The sequence below is a fragment of the Chenopodium quinoa genome, unplaced genomic scaffold, assembly GCF_001683475.1.
Source record: "Chenopodium quinoa cultivar QQ74 unplaced genomic scaffold, ASM168347v1, whole genome shotgun sequence".
Lineage (NCBI taxonomy): Eukaryota > Viridiplantae > Streptophyta > Magnoliopsida > Caryophyllales > Amaranthaceae > Chenopodium > Chenopodium quinoa.
The window spans coordinates 4,340,429-4,352,671 of NW_018742763.1; the positions used below are offsets into that span (position 1 = coordinate 4,340,429).

The 12,243-nt window shown below is 37.3% G+C and overlaps 2 protein-coding genes across 2 annotated transcripts; both read left to right on the forward strand.

Annotated features, from left to right (window-relative positions):
• The first annotated feature begins 8,626 nt into the window (after positions 1-8,626).
• On the forward strand, positions 8,627-9,226 carry LOC110724333 (protein FAR1-RELATED SEQUENCE 5-like). Its single transcript, XM_021903756.1, has one exon. It carries the CDS (start codon positions 8,627-8,629, stop codon positions 9,224-9,226), a length of 600 nt encoding a protein of 199 aa, XP_021759448.1.
• Positions 9,227-9,310: 84 nt separating this feature from the next.
• Positions 9,311-10,835, forward strand: LOC110724334 (protein FAR-RED IMPAIRED RESPONSE 1-like). Its single transcript, XM_021903757.1, has 3 exons — positions 9,311-9,379; positions 9,538-10,011; positions 10,092-10,835. Exons 1-3 carry the CDS (start codon positions 9,311-9,313, stop codon positions 10,833-10,835), a joined length of 1,287 nt encoding a protein of 428 aa, XP_021759449.1.
• The last annotated feature ends 1,408 nt before the right edge of the window (positions 10,836-12,243 follow it).

Below are 12,243 nucleotides of genomic sequence, written 5' to 3' on the forward strand. Positions count from 1 at the left end.
AGTCCTTCGTTGAAAAACACTTTCCAAGCCAAGCCTTTACAGACTAAAACATTAGAATGATGTTCCCAATGAGCAATATGTCATTGACATATAAGACGAGGAATGTGATGTCACTCCCACTGACCTTCTTATAAACACAAGACTCATCTGGATTCTTGATAAAACCAAACTCACTAATGGCTTCATCGAATCGTAGATTCCAACTTCAGCTTGCCTGCTTTAATCCATAAATAGACTTCTTATGCTTGCAAACTTTCCTAGCATTGTTTGGATCCACAAAACCTTCTGACTATGTTGTGTAAACAGTTGCATCACAGTATACTCAGCATTTGGCTTCGACAAAAGGCACGTCCGTGCCTAGAAGAGGCACGTCCGTCCCTCCTGGCAAGATTGTGCGCCAAGATTTAATGTGTTTTCTTATCTTTTTTTTTAGGAGTATAAATACACTAAGCCTTGTATAATTACATCATGAAGTATTTTTATTAGCTTCTAGTTTTATTCCTAGACCTAGTTTTCTCCATTATTTTACATTGCTTTGGTAATTCAAGGATTCAAGATTCCATTTTTACATTCTCCATTTAATTCAAGATTCGGTATTTTCTTTTCATCTCTTATTTCTTAATTATGTTTTCCTTGATTATTATTGTTATTGTTTCTTTCAATATGTGTGAGTAGTTTTCTTATTCCAAGATCTAGGGTAGCCCAATTATGATTGATGCATAAATTATTTCTTTAAATTATCTAATAACTATTGCAATTGTTATGCTAAATTGATTGTGATTATGCCAATACCAGATTAGAGATAATTAGTATTGTTATTATTCCATAGTTTTAATCACAAAGAGTGTTGGGTTTTAACAGAATTGGGTAGATTAATTTAGGATTTGAGATTCATCACGAGAGTAGTTGAATTGATAGTTGGAAAGTGAAGTAAAGTGTTTAATGTCTCTATTTTTCATGATACCATGAGAATAGGCTTGATTGTGGGTTAGGGAAGCCATTGATACTCGAGAGAGGTCCTTGGTATTGCTTAGGGTTTGCTTTTCCCCGTGTTAATTGGAATTGTATGTTAAGGGTAGATATATAATTGCATCGATCGTAATTGTGGTGATACTTGATCTTGGATGTTTTAGCTTATTGATTCATTATATTCGTTTGATTTATTCTAGTTTTCCATACATTAGCTTTTAGTTTATTCCACCATTGTTTGATTCTTGCTTGGTAATTACTTGAGTCTAGATAATTTAGGTGAACCTTAGTCTCTGTGGGATTGACCCTGACTTACACTGCTACATATTTAGGAGGAATAGTTAGGTTATTTTTGCTACGTGTGCGACCGCCTATCAAATTTTGGCGCCGTTGCCGGGGATTAACGGTTTCATTCAATTATTTGTGATTTGTTTTTTTTGCTAAGCTTATTTCGTTGCTTCGGCTATTTTCTCTTGTGTTTTTGATATCCTTTCTCTAGTTTTTCTTGTTGCATGCCCACACGACGCACAGGGTCAGAAGATCTTGAACCATTTAACTCTGAGATCGAGGTAACTATAAGGAGAAGGAGCACAAGAAATCGACATAGGAGAAACATGGTAGGCCAAGGAACGAAATCCCTTTTGGAGTACGGTATTCCTGATAAGACTTCCGGACTTATTTCTAGCATCGTCAGGTCACCTGTGACGGCTCAGCACTTCGAGCTCAAGCCGCAATTCTTTCAATTCATCTCCAACGATTCATTCGCAGGCCTACCGCATGATTGATAGTTTTATGGAGAAATGTGATACAATGAAAATGAATGGTGTAACAGATGATGCTATTAGACTACGCCTTTTCCCTTTCTCATTACGGGATAGGGCAAAGGAGTGGTTGAGAGATGAAGGCACTGGCTCGTTCGATACATGGGACAAGCTAGTGAAGGCCTTCTTAGTGAAATTTTTGGGACATGAGAAAACTACGAGGTTGAGGAACGAGCTATCCACCTTTCAACAATTAGATGACGAGTCTCTCTATGAGGCTTGGAGAAGGTTCAAGAGGCTGTAGAGACAATGCCCTCATCATGGCATTCCAGAGTGGATGTTAATCCAAACCATCTATAATGGCTTAACTCATGAGTTCCGAATCTATATTGATGCTGCGTCGGGAGGCTCTCTCTTGACAAAGAACCCAACTGAGGCAAGGGAGCTCATAGAGAAGATGGCGGCCAACTATAACTACCATCCAGGAGGTCGTTAGAATGTGAAAAAGGGAGGTAAACTTGATGTGGATGCTTTGACTATGTTAAGCAGTTCTGTGCAGGCTTTAACAAGTAGGTTTGATAAGTTCCAAGCTGGAACTTCTACTAGCCCACTGGAGGTTTGTCAGATGTGCAATGTGCAGGGCCACATCGCACCGGATTGCCCGCAGAACATGAGTGAGATGTCTATTGAACAAGCCAATGCTTTCTACTCTTCGAACCCCAAAAAGCCTTTTGATCCCTATTCCAATTCTTACAACGAAGGTCGGAAACACCATCCCAACTTCTCTTAAAAGAACACCCAAGCACAACAGAATCCACCACCGCAACCATCCTTACCCAACAACTACAACACACCACCCAGTTTCCAACAAAGACCACCTATGAGCCAACAACCAACGCAACTACTTCCCCAGAAATCTAGCCTTAAGTTTATGATGGAAAGCTTCATTACCACAACCAATAATGTCATCCAACGACAAGGTAGCTCCATTCAACAGTTGCAAGCCCAGAGTAAGCTCATGGAAAGCCAATAAGTCAGCTTTCACAACAAGTGAGTCGTTTATCAACTCTTCATGATCAAGCAAAGTTTCAAAAGGAACAATGTAATGTTGTTTTCTTGAGAAGAGATGAACCACCTCCGAGGCAAATAGATGAGAAGGTGTGCAGTGTGGATTCTAGAGAAAATGAAAGGGGCGAAGATGTTCAAGGTCCCAAATATGTTGCTCCACTGTCTTATGAGGAACCGATTCCCTTCCCGCAAAGGTTGTCAAAAGCCGTACTCGATAGACATTTTGGGAAATACTGTGAAGTTCTTAAGAAGGTACATGCCTCTACTCCCTTTTCTGATCTTTTAATTTAAATGCATCAATTTGCAAATTTTGTGAAGAATCTTAAAGATCAACATAAGGATAAGGAAGTAGTAAATAAGAAGGGCCCTACTCTCTTATATGATCACCTACCACCTAAGCTGCATGATCCGGGTAGTTTCACTATTTCCTGCACGATAACCGAGAAATTTTTCGATAGGGTTTTGTGCTATTTAGGTACTAATGTTAACTTAATGCCTTATTCATTATATGAGAGTTTAGGCTTGCAAGGACTTAAACCTTCCCCTATCTCTCTTCAATTAGCTTATAGGACCTCTAGACTCCCTAAGGGTGTCGTTGAAGATGTATTAGTTACAGTTGGTGAACTTGTTTTTCCTGTTGATTTTGTTGTCATGGATATAAAAGAAGATCATATGATCCCGATTATATTTGGTCGACCATTCTTCGCCACAAGTCAAGCCCTAATAGATGTTCTCGAAGGGCAAGTCACCATTAGGGCCCAGGATAAACAAGTCATGTTCAAGCTCTTTGATGAACATAATTCTATATTTGATGGTGGTACTTGCTTAAGAATCGATGCTAGTAACCCCTTGGCTGATAAGTATGTATTTGATAGAATGTTCGTGAGAAGCAAGGACAAAATTCCACCCGATGATGTGTTTGGCCATATGAAGGTGAGTTCGGATACAAGGCAGGTTAATTATAAAATGAAGGAGTCACTTGGCAGCAGATATTTTCATGGTCAACATCGCGGAGTTCCTTCTTCGTGTGGTGACCCAGGCTGAGCTATCACTACGGTCAAGCTAAAGACCTTATAAACAAGCGCTAAATGGGAGGCAACCCGTTCCCGATCTTTTACTTGATTCATTTGCCTTTTTATTTTACTTGTAGATTTTTTCTATTTATGTTTTCATTATTTATTTATTTATTTATTTACTTTTTATTTTTCTCTCTTAATGCAGGTAATAAAAATATTTAAAAAAAAAAAGTGAACTGCAGTCTACTTAATAGGCACGTCCGTGCCTCATACTGAAGAAGTGAAGTGAAGACTCTGCCATAGAGGCACGTCCGTGTCTCTCTGGGGCACATCCGTGCCTCAGCCCAGATGTAGCCCCTCCCACAGAGGCACGTCTGTGCCACGTAGGGGCACGTCCGTGCCTCCCTGGTAATAAGAAAGCACGCTTGTGCTCGTGCCCGTGCCCATTCTTCCCCTTCTCCTCCGTCTCCACGCATCCCCCTTCTCCTCTCAAGCTCCAAAACCTTCAATCTCCATCATTAACCACTCTCAACTTTATCAAAATTCACATTTTCTCATCTTTTCTACTCCACCTAGACACACCATTATCATCATAAGCACAATTAAACCCCAATTGTCAAAAATTCTTCAAACCCTAGGTTTTGAAATCAAATTGGGGGTTTTCATTTGTGGTTATTTTGAAGCAATTGGGTGACCAAGATACCTTCCTACAGTGTTTCAAGTTGCAATAGTTGATCATTTGCGGGTATTTGACACCCACCACACCTTGGGTATACTCTCTCCACATATACACTTTTCTCTCTATGTTTTCCACACTTAATTTGTAAAAAAAATTCTTCATAAAATTTCTTGAGTAAGTTGTTTGTGATTAAGCTTTGCCTATTTTTCCATTGGATGAACTTGTTTGAATATTGGTGACTAGTGAAGTTTGTGGAGTCATTGTTGAATTTTGTTGAATATTGAGGAAGATTGCGGAGTCCTTACTTTTGTGGTGGTATATTTGGTTGATTCTTGTGCTTGAATTGCAAATTTTGTTGTGGTGTTGTGAATCATGGCTTCTTCTTCTAACCCTAGACGAAATCGCCCAAGGAACACATCCACATCGGATCTAAGAAACGAACCCCCACCACAAACCAACCGCCCAACTCCCTCCCATAGAAACCTACGGAATAAACTTTGGAAACAATGAAGAACACATGAAAAACTTTTTAAGAATCCGAACACGATCCATTGTCCCTACTAGGTTTTATGACCAAGAAGCCATTGCAACTTTGGGGATGGGTAATGAAATCCCTAGGTTTTTTAGCCGTTTGGGGTGGAATGAATTCCTCACGAAACATGCCTCCACATATTCTAACATCACATACGAGTTCCTATCGACCTTAGCCGTCCATCGTAGATCATATGGACACACACCTAGGGATATCTCATTTAATTGTTTTAGAGAGTGCCACACCCTTACAGTGAGGGAAGTCAATGTATTTCTAAGTTTCCCCACATACGGACAGTTAGGCAAACCCAACCACGATAGGTTAGATGGATATAGTGATCTCGATACGTGGCGGAACCTAACCGGGCTAGATAACTATGATCCTAGACACTCAAAATCCGCCTATATTATCCACCCAGCCATTCGTCTTATCTGCAGACTCTTCTCATGGAACCTATTTGCTAGATCGAACACGGGGGGAGTTTTCTCAGCTAAGGAACTCTATTTTTTGTGGCATTTGCTAGACCACCCCGACCCTTCTAAACATGAGGAGTCAATTAACCCGGGGGCATGGTTTATTGAGCATCTATATCATGTAGCTATGGGGAGTGGGGATATTGCTATTGGAGGTATGATTACTCTGCTTGTTAGTGGTTAAATTACTGACTTCGCAGATTTGGAAGAGTACAAGGTAGCCGACCCCACCCTCCTGAACTTTCTAGGGCTGCAGCAAATGAATTGGGTGAGGAGACACCGTCGGGGTCAAGGCTACGAATGGTTTGTCGGTCGACCCACTCTACCCCGACCCGTTCCCTATGCATTTCTCCTGAAGGTAGGGATTCCTCCGGTTGCTGGAAGGGATACTTGGATTATCCCCCCCTAATTTCATTTGGCCACCTCAGCATCTAGAGGGTGTCCCATTGCCTGCGGGGGAGGGCCAAACACATATGGAGGAGGATATCCCCGAGCCAGGGAAGCAAGCCCCACCTAGCTTGGAGGAGCAGGTTGCCTCCATGAGGACCGATTTGACCCATGTCATGCATGGAATGGGAGAGTTGAGGAGAGATGACTGTGACACTCAGAAGGCGGTCACGAACTTATCGATGTCCCATGACAGCATGGCGACAACATTTGGTGATTTGCGACACCAGATCGCCGCCTTTCAGGCTGAGTTCTATGACATCCGGGGCATGATGCGTCAGCACTTTCAGGGCGGTCCTAGCTCCGCCCCGAGGTATGGTTTTCCCCCTACCCCTCCTGATCCGTTAATTTTTTTCCCTCTTCCATTCTCCATTTACACTGTTTTATGCATACATTAAGGACAATGTATGGTTTAGCTTGGGGGAGGAATCACTTTTCACCATGTATATATTATTTCTTTTTTAGTATTTAGTTAGTTTCTTTCTTATTAGTGTTGTTGATATGCCATCAGATGCCTATGCTTCTATGATAATGATCATACAAGTGCACTTTGTGAAAAGAGTTTTCGAAAACCCATTTACCAATTTGCTTGGAATTGAGTAGGTTTGTGGCTAGGATAGTCTCCCCGCTCTACTTATGTGAATAGTTTGTGTACCTGGTGAGATCTTTGTGCAATATTTGACTGATTTCATTCTAACTTAGTCGTATTTTTTCGTGTGTGATTAGTTGTCCTTCATATAATTGAATTCTTGGTCTTGCTCTTTAACTGTTTGAGACTTGAATGATGCATGTTGCGGAAAAATGATTGGAATTTCCTTTGTAGAGAATAAAGCCCCAACATTCTAGGCCCATACAAATTTTATTTTTATTTTTACATTCACCCGTAGGTTTAGCCATTTTAAGCCGTGTTTTCCATCTTCTTGATACCCTACGTTTAAAGCCATAGAGCTATTTTCCTAGGTTTATTTTGAAGGAGCATTACACTTGTTAAAGCCCTATAAGTGATTTCAAAAAAAAAAATTGAAAAAGAAAAAGAGAAGAGAAAGAAAGAAGGGAGTTGATGTTATTAGAAAGAAGGAAGGAAGTAAAGAAAAGAAAAAGAGGTTTTGAAATTTCATATACATATTCCTCAAAATAAAGAGGAGTTATAAAAGTCTTCCTAAATCCTAAATTGCTATAAATCCCTTCTTTTTGCAAGTTTATGAAAGAAAAAAAAGAGTATGATTGAAAAAAAAAGAAGAAAAAAAAAAACAATCCCATTTGCATGTACCCGGTGTAACATATTTTTACTGTACATCGGGTATTCGCACGTGCTTTTTTTTTAAAAAAAAATCGCAGAATTTCAAATACCTAAAAATAAAAAAAAACGCAGAACAACAATGGAGGAGAGAGAAAGTGAGAAAACGCAGCTATCAATCATCCATTGAGGAGAGAGAAAGTGAGAAATCGCAAAAATTGCAGAAAACAGTCATCAATCGAGGAGAAAAAAGGTTAGAAAACGCAAAAATTGCAGAAATCGATCATCAATCGAGGAGAAAAAAGGTGAGAAAACGCACAAATAGAAGAATTCGATCATCAATTAAGGACAAAGAAAGTGAGAAAACTTACAAATTGCAGAATTCGATCATCAATGGAGAATTCGACTTTCGATACAACAAATTGCAGCAATCTCATTCACGAATTGCTACAAAAACAGAGGCAAATTGAGACTGAATTTGAAATCGATTTAAATCGATCGAATATAGAAGAAGAAGAAACTAATTGTTTTGGGGATGAATTCGTACCAATATTCAACAATCCAGGCAATGCAGATGAAGCAATCAATAATGCAGATGAAGCAATTGAGAATGCAGAAGACGCAATTGACAATGCAGAAAATCAAGTGGTTCCTGATAAATCAATTGATTCAAATTCATAACAAACAACCAAATCAGATGCAACTGAAGGTAATTTCTATGAATTTTTGAGATTGTATGCAAAAAGTAACCCTTTGAATACATAATTGTTACCCTTTTCATGCATAAACGTGACCATACTTATGCCTAAATGTTACCCTCAGATTGAATGCAGAACTTTTTAGATTGCATGCAAAAAGTAACCCTTTGAATGCCTAAATGTTACCCTTTTCATGCTTAAAAGTGACCCTATTTATGCTCAAATGTTACACTTAGATTGTATGCTGAAAATTCAAATTGTATGCAAAAAGTAACCCTTTGAATGCCTAAATGTTACCTTTTTCATGCATAAAAGTTACCCTATTTAAGCTCAAATGTTACACTCAGATTGTATGCTGAAAATTCAGGTTGTATGCAAAAAGTAACCCTTTCAATGCCTAAATGTTACCTTTTTCATGCATAAAAGTTACCCTATTTTCAAACGAATGTTACCCTTTTTTTTATGCTGTCTGTGGTTATTATCTGATTTGTTTGTATTAAATAACATATACATATCCAATTGATGCTTATGGTTTAGATCTTAGAAGATCATTTGTTGGTGTGGTAATAGAAACTTTTGATGAAATTTTGGAATTGTATGAAAAACATGCTGCTATACTGGGGTTTTCAATAAGAAAACATACAACTAGATTCAAACAACACACAAAAATAGTAACTGAGAAAAATTATGTGTGTTCTGCTGAGGGAAAGAGACATTCATGTCAGAAGAAAACAAAGTTAGTTGAAATGGTTGATGAAGAGGATATAAATGTAAAAACAAGAAAGCCAAGACAAGTATCCATTACAAGATCAAATTGCAAGGCATGCATAAGAGTAAAAGTGAATAAAGAAGGAAAGTTTGAGGTGGTGGCTCATGTTATTCAGCATAACCACGAGCTAACAAAGCCACAGTGGCATTATTTGCATCGTTCTGAAAGAAAAATGACAGAGGAAAAAGTTGTAACAATCAAAACAATGAAATCTTCAGGTCTAACTACAATGGACACTTACAATTACATGGCTATAGAGGCTAGAGGAGAACAGAATATAAGCCATAGTGTTGTAGATCACCTGAATTTCTGCTCAAGGTTAAGAATGGAACAAATTGAGGCTAGAGATGCTCAAACTTTAGTGAACATTTTAAGTCAGGAACAATCAGAGGATCCAAACTTCTTTTTTAGAGTGAAGTTTGACAAAGAAGGAAGAATTTGCAATATATTTTGGAGAGATTCAATGATGCTAGAAGACTATAGGATATATGGAGATGTTCTTGTCTTTGATACAACATACAGAACCAACAGATATAATCTTATATGTGCTCCATTTGTTGGCATAAATAACCACTAGCTTAATTGTATGTTTGCTTGTGCTTTTATTGGGGATGAAACGACAGATTCATTTGTGTGGTTACTACAAACCTTCTTCAAAGCTATGGAGGAAAGAAAACCAACTTCAATATTCACTGACCAGGACCAAGCAATGGCAAATGCTATACTAGAGGTAAAAGATTTATATTGACATCTTACAGATTTGAGCTATGACAATAAAGTTTTCCTTTTTCACATAAAGTTACCCTTTTAGCTGCATAAAGTTACCCTTTTTAGTGCATAAAGTAACCCTTTTAACAGCATTAAGTGACCCCTTTATTTTCAATGCAGGTGATTCCTAATACAAGACATAGACTTTGTATATGGCATTTGGAGCAAAATGTCAGAACCAGATTTGGAGCTCTTAAAAAAGACAAAGAATTCAAATTTGCATTCAACCAGTGCTTAAAGATGTGTGTGATAAAACAAGAATTCGAAGCAAAGTGGCAAGCAATGTGGCAAAAATATGAGTTGACAGAACACTCTTGGTACAAAAGAGTGTATGAGTTGAAAGACAAATGGTGTCCTGCCCTTTGTAGAGATTTCTTTTCAGCAGGGATCTTATCGTCACAAAGGAGTGAAAGCACTAATCATGCCATAGGATTCAGAGCAAGTAAAGCAACTACTTTGAAAGAATTTTATACCATATTTAAGAAGACAACTAATCGTTGGAGAAGCACAGAGAAATATGATGAGTTTACCTGTAGCAAGTCAATAGCATTCACTTCATTGCCTCTATCTAGAATGCTAAAGCATGCCGCACAGGTAAAAAGTTAACTGACAAGTACATAAATTACACCTAATATATGGCAATTTAAATGAAGCTACATGATTTTGATGTACAGGTTTTCACTTTATCACTCTTTAGAAATTTTGAAGAGGAGTTTGGATACTCTATGGCAACAACTGTTCAGATGTTAGGCAGTAATGAAGAATGCCTACTTTATCAAGTAACACTAGAAGACAAGCCATGGTCTGCACATCAAGTAAACTATATACAAGATAGGCTAACTATATGGTGTACTTGCAAAAACTTTGAAGCATCTGGATGGTTATGTTATCATTGCATCAGAATTCTACATTTGCATTTAGTAACAAGAATACCAGACAAGTATGTTTCAAAAAGATGGACTAAGTTTGCAAAAACAGAGGCATGGGATAGGTTGAAGAATCAGGATCCTAAACAACAATATATTCCATGGAGGCAAACAATGATGAGGAAATACTACAATCTAATCTTAAAAAGTCAAGAAAATGAAGAGACAAGAGCATTTATGGAAGAAAGCTTCAGAAACAGTCTTAAAATGGTGGAAGACTTACTTGCTAGTGCTGCTCAGAAAGAAAGTGCAGAAGCTGCTTCTAACATTCCTGATGTGGCAGACAACACTCAAAGCAATACTGACGCTTCTTCAGCATCGAGTACAAGCACATGTGTACCAATAATTCTTGATCCTAAAAGGGCTGTAAAAAAAGGAAGAAGCAAGAGAACAAAAGGAGGACTTGAAAAAAGCAAGAGAAAAAGAAAACCAGCACTGCCACCTCCAAATTCAGAATTTGGATCAAAGACACCTAACTTACGACTCTTTTAAGATCTTTTTAAGAACATTTTTTTTTCGAAATTAATATACCTTGTATTGTTAAACTATTTTTCTTTTTTTTTTACTCTATGACTAGTTTAATGAAAATGTGATTGACACTTTTATTAGCACATGTTTAATTATTGGAACACATCAACTTATGTTACCCTTTTAACGTATAAAAGTAACCCTTTTCATGCATAAAAGTAACCCTTTTCATGCATAAAAGTGACCCTTTTCATGCATAAAAGTTATCCTTTCTATCCACTAAATCAACCTTTTCTTTGGCAATAGTTACCCTTTCTGTTAATAAAAGTTAACCCTTTTATCATTAAAAGTTACCCTTTCCATGCATAAAAGTTACACTATCTACCCACAAAAGTATACCTTATCATGTATAAACTTATTATTTCTACCCACAAGAGTAACCATTTTTATGCTACAAAGTAAACCTTTTTATGCATGAAAGTGACCCTTTTCATGCATAAAAGTTATCCTTTCTATCCACTAAATCAACCTTTTCTTTTCTAATAGTTACCCATTCTGTTAATAAAAGTTACCCTTTTTATCACTAAAAGTTATCCTTTTCATGCATAAAACCCCTGACCCTTTTATTTTACAGAAAAAAGTGTCCCTTTTCATGAATAGAACTGACCCTTTTTCTACATAAAAGTGACCCTTTTCATTGCTAAAATTACCATTTCTAACAATAAAATCTACCTTTTTCTTGCTTAAAAGTTACCCTTTCTATAAATAATAGTTACCCTTTTCTGCATAAAAGTTACCCCATAAAAAACATAAAAATAAACCTTTTAATTACTTTATGTATTCACATACATCAGTATTCCAAAAACAACTAAAGACTTTAAACTAAGTTTAATTACATCATTAAACTTAATGTATGCACATACATTAAGTTTTTTCATTGTTAAAAAAACCCCCTGAACTAATCAGCTAACAACTATGAATTATTTCACTATTTAGAAGGAGTAAACTTTTTTGCCTGCTTTTTTGCCGTTTTTCCTTTGTTCTTTTCCTCCTCTCCCTCTGCCTTTGCTTCTGCTTCTGCTGCCATTTTTCTTTCTTCTGTTTCTCTCTTCTTCTTTGCAGCAATTGCAGCCTTTAATCTTTCTTCAATTCCATTGACATAAGCAGGATCTTTCTTCTTCTCATTGAACTTGTGTAATTCTAACAACACATCGTTCCTAGATTCATTCAAATCACACAGTACCAGTGTGGTACAGATCTCTCCTCGTAAAAATTTCCTTCCATTAATCTCAAAACAACAAAAAAAATAAAAATTATCAATATGTAATTAATAAAAGCAATAGAAAGGAAAAAACTACAGAAACTATATAGATAATTACTGTTTTAAGATCATTGAATTTGAACGATTCACCAACAAAATGGAGCATGTGAT

What these genes read in the sequence shown, in the direction of transcription:
- LOC110724334 (XM_021903757.1), top strand. Translation starts at nt 9,311, where the DNA reads ATGGAGGAAAGAAAACCAACTTCAATATTCACTGACCAGGACCAAGCA. An exon ending in TGGCAAATGCTATACTAGAG is followed by an intron (nt 9,380 to 9,537) that starts GTAAAAGATTTA and finishes TTTTCAATGCAG; the next exon opens with GTGATTCCTAATACAAGACA. An exon ending in TGCTAAAGCATGCCGCACAG is followed by an intron (nt 10,012 to 10,091) that starts GTAAAAAGTTAA and finishes TTTGATGTACAG; the next exon opens with GTTTTCACTTTATCACTCTT.
- LOC110724333 (XM_021903756.1), top strand. Translation starts at nt 8,627, where the DNA reads ATGGTTGATGAAGAGGATATAAATGTAAAAACAAGAAAGCCAAGACAA.